This window comes from Grammomys surdaster, unplaced genomic scaffold, assembly GCF_004785775.1.
Source record: "Grammomys surdaster isolate TR1022 unplaced genomic scaffold, NIH_TR_1.0 137, whole genome shotgun sequence".
Lineage (NCBI taxonomy): Eukaryota > Metazoa > Chordata > Mammalia > Rodentia > Muridae > Grammomys > Grammomys surdaster.
Window position 1 is genome coordinate 9,110,744 of NW_021604595.1, and position 12,019 is coordinate 9,122,762.

A 12,019-nucleotide genomic window follows, 5' to 3' on the forward strand; every position below is an offset into this window, starting at 1 on the left:
TGTAACATAAAGGAGGGTGTGGTCTCTATGGCATGTAACAGGAGGGTGTGGTCTCTATGGCATGTAACATAAAAGAGGGTGTGGTTCTCTACAGGTATTTGAAAACTGCCCTTGTACCATCTCCTCTCTGGGTGAAACATCCCCAGCTCCATCATATGCTCCATAAGTAACTTGTTCTGACAGGCCACTAAGTCCCCTCATCCTGCTGGCCACTCAGAATGACACTATCTGAACAAGTGACAGACAGTACACACCAGGGAGGGCAAAGCAGGATGAATGGCTTCCAAAACCAAAGGGCCACTCTTGCCACTGAGCGTTGCATCTCCTCTTCCCCCTTTAGAGGGCCATCGGATGCTGGTGCACACTAAGAAAGGAAAAAAATCGTAGTTACTGAACACTGTCCATATTTATTAAGAAGCTGCACGCTGTGTTCAGCTCCTGGATGTATTCACCAAGTTATAGTACCTAATATCTAGCCCTCATCTTTATATAGCTAACATATTCCAGAACTGGGAATATGGGCGTTCTAGCCATGAAATTTTCTTGAGTCTGTGTTGTTACTAAATGTTTCTGCAGATCGTATATTCTACAATTTAGCTTGCCTATTTCATCTCTAGGGTTCAAAAAGTTAAAGGTCTCCCATTGCCTTGCAAACTTCTTATTCTTGAATGCTAGTTTTCCTCTCCTGGGTCTGACAGTCCTGTCATCTGTGGATTTATTTAGTTGTCTATTTTTATCCCTGTATCTTCATGATAAATAGAAAAGCAGGATGCTCTTGGACAGCTGCTGGAACCTTCTAGATTGACATCGGTCTGCTGATCACTCATTAAATGATTAACTATGCACTGATCCACTGCCACTGGCCTCTGATTGTTTCATTGTTGGGGGCATCATGAAACCTGTGACGCCGGTTTGACTGGACTATCTACCACATCACATGGAGTCATATATATGAAAAATGGTGGCTTGTATGACCCACCAGTTCCCCAAAACTTTGCCCTCATTCTATGACAAAGTATTGACGTGGACTGCCAACATTTGCTTTGTATTTCAAAGGCATTGCTTGTTATGCCCCTTCCAGTCTTCCCAAACATGCAGGACCACTCCATATGCACTGACAAGGCTCAGCAGGGATCAGCATTCAGCTTCACGCTAAAGGGCAGTCCAGCCGAGGAAAGCCTACACTTAGCTGAATGCCATCTTCTGTTAACTCTGTGCACCCAGAGTATTGGCTCTTATTCATCCCATACTTAATTCTGTTTGATCACAAAAGCGTTCCTCTTGACAAAGTATACGACGGTACAGAGGCTGGCAGGTGTCCTTTCCTGTCATTCCCATCCAGGTGTCAGTAGTCCTGTGCACTCCTAGGCCATTCTTCCTGCATCCTCAAGTCCACAGCGCAGCCAGCCTTCCTTTCAAGCTCCATTCCTTTTTGTGAAGTGCTTTTGTGTATTTCAGTTCATACCCCCGTACCGCTTTCTTATCAGCTTACAGGAAAGCAACTCACAGTCTATCCTAAGCCTCGGCTTCTTCCTCGTTCCTTATTCCTGTTAATAGGGACACTATTCCATGACAATTGGACTTAAATCTTAAGATTTTTAGGACACGTGATTATTTCTTGGGGAAGGGCACTCATGTGGCATTTCCACATCCCACAGGAACCTTTGCTTTCTTTCCATCCTGCAGTCCCTGGAATGGAACTCAGGTTGTCAGGATTTTCAGCCCAGCCAGCCATCTCAGAGGCCCTACTTTTTAAAGTCATTGACGCCTTTTCTCTTTTTGTGTCCCCTGGAATTACATTCAGTAATGACAGAAGCCTGGCCACTCTGGCTTAAGCAATAGGATATTTTCTCACCAACAGGAAGCCCATGGTGGTCAACCCAGAGCATAGGGACCTTCTCATGGAATAGGACTGCCCTGTCCTCTGGCTCCACCTCTTCAGGAAGCAGGTGAAGATACCAGGGTATCACTGTCTTCCAGTGCCAGCCCCTGGACAATGGCTTTTATGCATTGGTTATAAGGTGGTGCACGCATTTTAGAGAGGAAAGCATGAAAGACACAGGGACATGCCAACCTCAGTGTCCTCTGTAAGGCGATTTCCATTTAAGGAGAAGGGCAGGAAGGCTCACAGCCAAGTCTCTGTTTTCTAGATTCTATCTATGAGGGGCCAACCTAGAACCTCAGACCGAAAGTACCCAGTGCTGGTTAGTTTTAATTATCAGTATGACCCAATCTAGAATCACCTGGGATGGAGGTGTCAGTGAGGGACTGCATAGAGCCAGTAGGCCTTCTGTATGTCCATAGAGAATTATCTTCAGTATTCTCATTGATGCAGAAAGAGCCAGCCCAGTGCTGAATGGTACCATTCTTTGGATTTGGGTCCTGTAGATTATTTAAAATAGAGAATGGGAGCTGAGCAGCCTGTAGGTGTGCATGTATTTATTCTCTTTCTATTCTTGACTGTGGAGGTAGCTAGCTGCTTCAAGTTCTTCCTGTCTTTTCTTCTCTTTGGGGATGGGGTTGGGGGAGGAAGTGCTGGGTAGCTGGGTTGGATCTTGTGCATGCTGCCCCTGTACTCCACCACCAACCTATATCCCCAACCTCTTTACAGTACCTCATCTGTGTTTGTGTATGTTAAGATACACAAGTGGTAACCATCATCCCTCTACAGTTAACAGTATCCAGTATAGTAGCATGTGGAACACATCTGTTGCCCATGAAGAAAAGCCGCACTAGTAGGCTAGAACATGTAGATTCTTGTATGTATGTCCTATGATGTCCACCCAGTGACAGTTACCCGTGGCTTCATTTCTCAGAGCATGTCTTGACATTCAGTAACACCTGACTGTAAAAGGAAAGACCCTTGAAAACTTACTGCCCGATGCAATTGCTCAAGGAAATCTTAGGTAATTTAAGACTCTGACTTTGTGGCTGACTTTGTTTTTCACCACAGAATCCAGTCAGCACACTGGGCCATAAGGGAGCCCGGAGACGATGGGGTCAGACGGTCTTCAAGTCTGGAGACAGCTGTGATGACACTGAGGATGACTTGGGAGCCTCCCACTCCAAGAAGGCGAGCATGGATGCCTTCAAGGAAAAGAAGAAGAAGGAGTCTCCATTTCGGTAAGTTTGCACATTCTCCAGGGAGATGTATTTTACTGCACATTAAATGTATGTACTTCACCCATTAAATACAATGACAAAGATCAGTCCTTTCTTCTACAATACCCAGATATCTTTATAAATACCTCCAGAAAATAGTGGTGTGTGTAGAGCAAAGTACTTATTCAGTCTTTATATTGCTCTTACGTTTTGTTGTTGTTGTGTTGCTGTTGTTGTGTTGTTGTTGTGTTGTTGTTGTTGTGTTGTTGTTGTTGAGGCATTATCTAGCTATGTTGCCCAGGCAGGTCTCAAACTTGTAGACTGGAGTAGTCCTCCCTCTGTGTCTCCTTGAGTGGCTGGGACCACAGTACACGCCAGCCACACCCAGCACACTGCGGTGAATTGTGATCGTCACCATTCCTGTCTAAAGTTCACACTCCTGCTTGTGGAATGCCGAGGACCATATACAAAGCCCGTGGTTTTCTCTGATGGCATCAAGAGTTCATTATTAGATTGCTGCCTATTAACACATTTGAAAGTCATTTTAGAAACCTGTCCTGGAAGTTCAGTATCCAGCAGCTCCTTGTTCTCAGGAGTCGGGCCATCATTAGCCCACCACTCTGACTGCTCTGAATAGGATGGGCTGAATCTTGTTTAACATCTTGAGAACATGCTTTCAAGTACTTTTCTCCCTGAAACAGAAGAAGAGTAAGAAGGACAGCCATGTCACAAGTCTGGAAAACACTTGCATTGCGTAATGCAGACATCTTTCCTTTACAGATTGTATACCTGATGACACATTAAAAAAAAAAATCTATCAAGAACACACAGGGGTAGGCCACTCCCTCTGAAGTCACATGGAGACTGTCAAGGGTACACATGGGTGGATGACTCTCAGTCTCTAGCTCCCAAGCTAGTCGAATACATTATCTTCCCTATGACACTTGACCTTAGGAAGAACCTCATTCAATCCCATTAGGCAGGAGCCATACTACTCGACCATGCTAGGTCTTGTATGGTCCTTGGATATAATTCTGAGGTACTAAACATGGTGGAAGTGAGAACCCTGTCATAGGAACCTAAAGAGGCTCTGTTGGAGCTCCTTACACATCCTTCCTTTAAGGAGCAAACCTATAAAACATATTGCTGACACCTATAGTCCCAGCTAATTTGGAGTCTGAGGAAAAAAGAAACAAAAGTTTAAAGCCAGCCTGGATTATACAGTTGATATCTGGTCTCAAAAACAAAACAAAACAACTGAAAACCCACCCCACAAAATCAGACCAAAACAATAACAACAATAAAACAAAACAAGAAAAACAACCAAACAAAAGAAAAACCAGATGACACTTGCCTGTAATTCCAGCACTTGGGAAATGGGACAAGGGGATCAGAGGTCAGGACTTTAAGTCCACTTACCTACATCGTGAGCTCAAAGAGTCACATCCTAAAGTAATAACAGCTACAATAACAACACACACACACGCACACACAGTCTCAATGTAGCACACGTGTAGCACACAATGTAATTCTAGCTACTTCGGAGGATAAGGACCACAAGTTCAGTGCCAACCTGGGCAACTTAAGGGGCATCTTTTCTCCAAATGAAAAAGAAGCTGGAGGTGTGGCTCAGTGTAGAGTGTTTGTCGTGTATGTCCAAGAGCCTGGTTCAGTCCTCTGAGAGAGAGGTAGATGGATGACAGGGCCTGAGTAGATTTTCCGTAAGTAGTAAAACTACAGCTCAATAAGAGGAAGGGCAAGAAGCCAGAAATGGTGACCCATCCCCAGTAAAACAGTGCTGCCTGTATCAAGAGCTCCCCGAGAGTGCACAGCCCAAGTCCTGCCCAACTCAGGCTGTCTAAGGATAGAAATGACTTTAGTAGCAGGTAGAGACAGCTATGACTGCTATGTGGTCCTCCAGCATTATGACTCCATGGCTGTAGTAAATCCAGAAGAGGCGAATTGGATTACACACTCATAAACTCCTCTAGAGGTTCTGCCACAACCTGTCTAGTGTCAGAAATGACTCCCTGTGCTGGAAGAGATGTGGTGGGCATTATCATTTAGCAATCTCAACAACAAAAGGACTCGTGGTTTTACATCAGCTCATTTGAATAACTGAAGGAGATGGGGAGGGGGAGGAATGATTTTCATGCAATGATTGGTGCTTTGTGTTGACCTCCAAGGTTGCCAGAGTCAGGACTCCCAGTCTCCAACTACTTGAAGGGGGAAAACAGGAATTTACATGCATCTGTTCCCTTAAAATCTGATACAAACTTGACAAGTGCTTCAACGGCTAAGCAGTACTATTTGAAACAATCAAGATACCTTCCAGGTAAGTAAAGAAAATTTACCCTTTAATCCCAGTACTCAGAAAATGGCAGTGGGAGAACTGGGAATTCCAGGCCAACCTGAGCCATTTGATACCCTGGTTCAAGACAACAAATGTTTGCTGCTAACCAGAGTATTGCTAGGGCAGAGTAAAGGGCCTTGGTATCTATAAAAAGATGGCACTGGGGAAGGAGAAAACAGAGTTCCAGGACCTTAGCAGCTGTCCCTGTTGTCATAATGATCATCATTCTGCTTCCCTAAAGCCTGGCCAAAGATGTGCATTTATTAAGAACTCAATTTTATTAAAGCAACTAGGCACCCTATTACAAGTGCAAATTTAAAGAATATATTGTTTCCTAAATGGCATACTGTATGTATTTATTTACAAGCGTCTTCTGGATGCTGGAAAGAACAGGCTAGAGACTTAGATAGGCAAAGAGGCTGGTCACGGTGTTATTGCATGTGTCCAGAGTAGAGGCAGCAGAGATAGAAGTAGGTACAGTGCAGATGTGGCGGACAGTGGGCCTTGCTGGTAGGTAAGCCTAGGTGAAGATACAGAATGAGAGGAATTAGTGGGTTTGCATGTAGGTGGAAGTGATCCCTTGCAGATGTAGACACTGATTATTTGAGAGAGGAGGGGTGGGGTGGGGATGAAGTCCTTCAGGAAGTGAGAGGAGCTGAAAGGAAGCGTTGAGGTTTCTGCTGTAGAAAGGAGCACATGGGATTCTTTAGGTACCAGCAGCTTTGTAAAGCTTGGAACTGAACTAAGAGCATCCCAGGCTGACAGCAAGAGCATGGAGGTAACAGGTGTTACTGAACACAGACCCACAGGGAATACTGTTGAAAAGAGTGTAAAGAGCATTTGAATGACTGAAGTTTAGCAAACCAGTATTTCATTTTGTGTCATGTATAGAAGGGCTCCTGCCCTCTGGTGGTAGAAGTGGCTCACCATAAGTCACTGGCAAAGGCTTGGTGGCTCAGCGCACCCCCATCTCCATGCATCCACTTCCCAATATGGCTTTTAAGGATCTATGTCAAGCTGTTAGACCACGCCTCTCATTTCCTTTTTGAGAAGAAAGACCTAACAGACGCCACAGGGCACTTCACACAGGTAGTACAGCTGTAAAGGAGGTCTGAAAACTGGACTTGAAATAGCAAAAGAATTGTTTATAACTCAACCTGAGCCTGGAGCAGGCTTGACTCTGTCCTGAAGATCTTCCCTCAATCTGGATGAGGCTGGGTTAAGTTGAAGCATTTGGACAAACAGTTATTGATTCTCTGTTATGAACCAGTAACTCTGAGTTAGCAGACAATGAATACAAGAGAAAGCCATTGTTGGTGCTTACTTTGACTCAAATTTTTGTTTGTTTGTTTGTTTGTTTATTTTTTAAGCAGAATTTCTCCATGTAGCCCCTGACAGTCCTGAAACTCCATCTGTAGACCAATCCAGCCACAAACTCAGAGATCCAACTGCCTCTGCCTCCTAAGCACTGGGTTTAAAGGCGTGTTACACCCAGCTTCCATAATTGTTCTTATAATTGGGTATCTTAAGACTAAGAAAGAATAGTACATGGAGAACCTACTTTTTAAACCTAGAGCCAATTACATGAAAAGTCTTAGATTAACCCTCAGGATTATAGGGGTCATATAGATACCATATGGTTGCCAAGAAAGCCGGACATCATACGAGGATTGATAGATCTGTAGCAATGGCCTTCAAGGAAAGAGATGCAAGTGTTGTTGACGGGACCTGCCACAGATCAGAGTATGCACTAGCAGTCAGGCCTTGAGGTTCTGTCTATTGCTCATAATGGGACTGAGGCCATCTGACCTCTCACCCTATAAGCCTTAGGTACTTAATTACTGCTAGGTATCAGCTACAGATAAAGATGTAGTGAAAACACTAACAATTTCTCAGTCTCTCGGTGGTGCCTTCTGGTCTCACCCTAAAACCAGGACTCACTTCAGGAGCCAGTGTCACCACTGCTGGACATCAGAAGGACTTGTTCCACAGCACTTTACAAATCCTGCTCAGTGGAACCTCTCTCCCCCGCACTGAGCACTCACTCATCGTCCTTGCTGCCCTTTGAAATTCCCCGAGCTAGCCCCTTTTGATCCATTTTAACAAATGGCCACAGAACCTGCTCCCTGCCACTCTGTTCTTGCTGTGTCTGTGCTGTGCACCTCTTAGCTCCCTCTTTAGGTCCTCGGCTGACACTGATGTCACCCAGGAGCACACCACCAAACCTGGTTGTGATCATGATTTGACTAACTTAAAAATGGTTTTCTCACTAGTGTGATTTTAAGAGTGTGTCTGCGTGTCCTTGTGGGTTCTATCCTTCCACTGTGGAGATCACCGAGATCAAATTCAGATCTCCAGATTTACTTGGCAAGCACCTTTACCCACTGAGCCATCTCTCTGGCCCCAAATTGCTTTTTTAAGAGAAAGACTGCGTTCCTTCTGTTATTGACCTTCTCCAGACCAAATTTTTCTAAGCAGTTTGGCACGACTCATTATCCAGTGAATTATAAGTGTCATCCTCTACTGTAAGAGCCAAAAGAACAGAACTAGTCTGTCAGGTTCTCCACCCTTCCTCACGCACTGCCTGGCACATGGTATATGCACAGTCAGTGTTTGCTAATTGACATCTTAAAACATCACTGAAGCAAGAGATCATGGAGCAATGTATCATTAGTATATCAAACTGTATGTCTGCCTCTTCCTAGTTGGCATGTAGTGTCCAATCAAGGCTCATCCACTCATAATTTACAATTCTAGGATGTACCTGTTTCCTAGAATCTTTATCTTAGGAACTTGAATTAAAATAGTTACCTTCAATAGTGGATGCATTCACTTTAAGAAAAATACCTGCCCAGAGCTAATGAAGTCATGGAGGAGAACCTAAAGCCACCACTTTTCTAAACCACCATTATCTCTAATTACACTCTACGTGCTTGACCTTATACCCTCAGGTAAGTGTACCCTTGTCAAGAAAACGTCTCTTTGCAATAGACAGAGACCATTACAGAAAAACCACAACCAATCAAAATTCACAGTTGTGGATCTCCATTCGAATGGATACATCTACAACACAACTCCCACACCTAAAATTCAGGGGACGTTTCGGGAGAGGGGTGGAAAGACTGTAAGAGCCAGAGGCCCAGAGACCTTGTCTTCTAGTGATGTCAGAAGCTATAGCCATAAAGTCTCACCAGCATAGTTGCCTAAACATGAGCTGAGCAAAGACATCAACAGATATGCCAGAAGTGGGTTAGGGGGTCAAATGGAAGACTTTGCGGCCTCTACCAAAGAACTACAGGTGACTGAGGAGTGTTGAGAGGGGAGAAATAGCCTTCCTCGGGGAAAGGTACGCCAACTGGTTATCCCATACCAAATAGTCAGCTCCGCAAACATACGTATGAGTAACAATATGCAGACTGATGGAGTGGAACACACATATGTATACACGTACATATATGCATGCAACAATTAACAAGAAAGAGGTCATAAATTTGAAAGACTAAGGAAGGGAATATTGGAGGATTTGAAGACAGAAAAAGGAAGGGGAAACCATCCCATTATATTCTAAAAATATATATAATTATATGTAATATTTATATATTTTCATTATAATACCAAAAATAAAAGGAAAACAAACAAACAAAAACATGGGTTTTTTTCCTGAAATCTAGAGTAAACTTCTAAATGATTCAAGGCATCCTACAGGCTGTAAAATGCAGTTTTATCGGAGTGCCATTTTTTTGTTCAAATATTTAAGTATATAAAAGGTTGCTTTGGTTTGGTTTGGGTTGTTTGTTTGTGTGTGTGTTTCTTTTTGGTTTCTCCCTCTAGCCCTAGCTGTCCTGGAACTTGCTCTGTAGACCAAGCTAGCCCCAAACTCACAGGGATTCACCTGCCTGTGCCTCCTGAGTTCTGGAAAGGTTAAAGGCATGTGCCACTATGCCTGCCTTTATAAATAGAAATTTTTAAGACCAAAAAAAAAAACCTATTTAAGATTATTGCCATGGCTGCATTAACAAAATAATTAGAATATTAATAAGCCATTTTTTATTGAACAACAATTAGGAACACTATATGGACTATAGTGTAGATTCCCAATCTCTCCTACTCACATTTTCTTTTGTATGTATAGTGTATGTCCATGTGTATGCAGGTGCATGTGCTTGCGTATGCACATGTGGAACCCAGAGGCCCACCCACTCATCCATCCATCCACCCACTCATCCAGCTTACTTTTGGAGATGCTGAACCTGAGCTCACAAGTTGGTGAGACTGTCTAGCTAACAAGGCTCTGGAACCTTCCTAGAGCCACCTTGTGGTGCTGGGGTTACAGGTGCACACCACCGCAGCTGGCTTTTTTCGTAGGTGCCACTCAGAGCTGAGTAGCCAGTCGCAAACACACTCAGGATGTGTTCAAACCTTTCACAGCAGCAAGTAGAAAAGCTCCCTTTGACCACTAACACTGAAGCCGGTGATGGAACTGACATTTCAGACTTTGTATAATGTTACTAAAGCCACTCTCCTCCCCACATCTTCAGCACCTTTCCAGCCCCAGGTGGTAATGAGCTGTAGGCTTTTGCTATGTCTTTAGGTCACACCTTTCTTCCCTGGTATGCCAGCTGTTCACCAACAGTCTGCCCTGTAGGTGAGGGACATGGACCCATCATGGTTTTGATGGAAAAAAAAGTTCTTCCTCATTTATTTTTTCTTTCTCTCTCTTTTTAATGAGCTGTTTCGCAGGAGGGTCAAGGGTCTATTGCTGTTTGTATTACAGGAGATGAAGTGTGTACTGTCAGGATTCCAGGTTTGTGCTGAGAGCTCAGAATCTTGTTGGAGTTCACTAAAAAGGAGCAAACATTGGCTACAGATTAACTTACACTTATCACCAGCCTCCTGTCCACAGGATGTCCAGGCTTCGTGGAAACATACATCTTCCCTCGGGCTGACATTCACACTCTACTGCTTTGTTTTTCTCAGGTGTGAACCCCAAGAACGTATCTTTGGTAGCTGGAGGCAAGGATATAAATTCACACTCTTGGAATAATCAGCTCTTTCCTAAGTCACTGGGATCCATTGGGGCGGACCTTTCTTTCAAGAGGAGTAATGCAGGTAACAGATTTGAGTCACCTACCTATCGATGTCTGATGTCTGGTTGTAAATATACCACAGGCATGTCATCCAGCGGAGATCTGTATGGCACTAGGGGAGACACAGATCACACAAAAATTATCCGAAAAACTCTTGAGCATGGATATTTACAGTTTGTAAGCCTCTCACCTGCCACCAGGACCCATCCTACGTGGCTCTGCCTTCTGAGCAAACCTACCTTCAGATTTCCCACCTCCCAAACAGAAAGGACTTCTCATTCACTAAGTTGACCCCAAACATAAACTTGCCCGAGGTGTCAGTCAAAGGGACGGTTGGATATGTTGAGAAAGGAGGTAACCCTCAGGACTGAGGAGCTACTCCTTGCAAAACCTAGGTGTCTGCTGGAAAGACCAAGCATTTGAGGCCAGCCTGGGCTAGTACATGTAGAGACTGTGTTACCTCACACCACAAAGTCAAGGCGTTTCCAGTTTTTAGCATTTAGAAGATTAAAAGAGGATATCACTGAACTGTTTACTGACAGTGAATTTAAAAGGGTTGTCATAAATTACTACATATGTGTGGTCCATAAATCTGGAGCGCAGAGAATAGTAACAAAATGGTTCTCAGCAAAGTAGTCACATCAACAAGGTTTCCCCAGGCTTCTATCTACACAAATGAAAGTCAAGATGAGAGCTCTCTAGCTGAGTCTCAGAAACTCCTGTGCCAAACACTCACTTGCCGGCACATAGACAACTCATCACCCTATTAGCCTCTACTCCCAACAATACATACCTTCCGTGCCTAGTAATCAAAATGTATAATAGTTATCCTTTTTATTCATTATTCACAACAAATCATTATAATTGAGTAATATTGGAAACCGCACTACAGAAATCTACATTTTTTCCAATATACACAATTTTTCATGGTAGGTATATAGTTTTAAGCCTTAAGTTCTATTTGGATAAAATTTGGAAGCTAAAGTGTGATTTAGGGGTCGGGGTGAGTGTGAAACGTTCACCTGTGGAAAGGTGCTAGCCCATGTGCTCTTCATCCACACTGACAGACTCTGACTCATTATGACATTCAGATTCCATTTAAAAGAGAGATAAATTAGTTTTATAACATCTATGATGATGATGATGAAAATTTTAGATTTCACCTGGGAACTGTGTGAAGCATTGAGTTATTAAAAATGTGAGTACTGGGTTGGACAAGTTTGATGGTGGCAGTTACGGCACATGAGCAATCCAGTAAGCACTCTAACACCACATCAATATCCTGGATGTTCATATAAAACCCAACACTTATTTCAAACGTAGTAAGAGGGAGTTTATTCTTGAACCATGTATGAGTAACTATGGCTGGGAATTCTTGTTGCCCACACATTCCAAAAGTAGGTACATGAGATTTTATCAATTATGGAAGAAATTCACAATTCAAGACATTTGCCAAATACATTGAAGGGACCACAAG

General features: G+C 43.4%; 1 protein-coding gene across 1 annotated transcript in view; it reads left to right on the top strand.

The window, feature by feature from the left end:
* Positions 1-12,019, top strand: part of Mak (male germ cell associated kinase) — a 39,187-nt gene that overhangs the window by 20,030 nt on the left and 7,138 nt on the right. Inside the window, exons 8-10 of the mRNA XM_028763101.1 lie at positions 2,954-3,123; positions 5,289-5,437; positions 10,433-10,564. Of these exons, the coding sequence (XP_028618934.1) occupies positions 2,954-3,123; positions 5,289-5,437; positions 10,433-10,564 (451 nt within the window). The remainder of the gene's footprint in view (positions 1-2,953; positions 3,124-5,288; positions 5,438-10,432; positions 10,565-12,019) is intronic.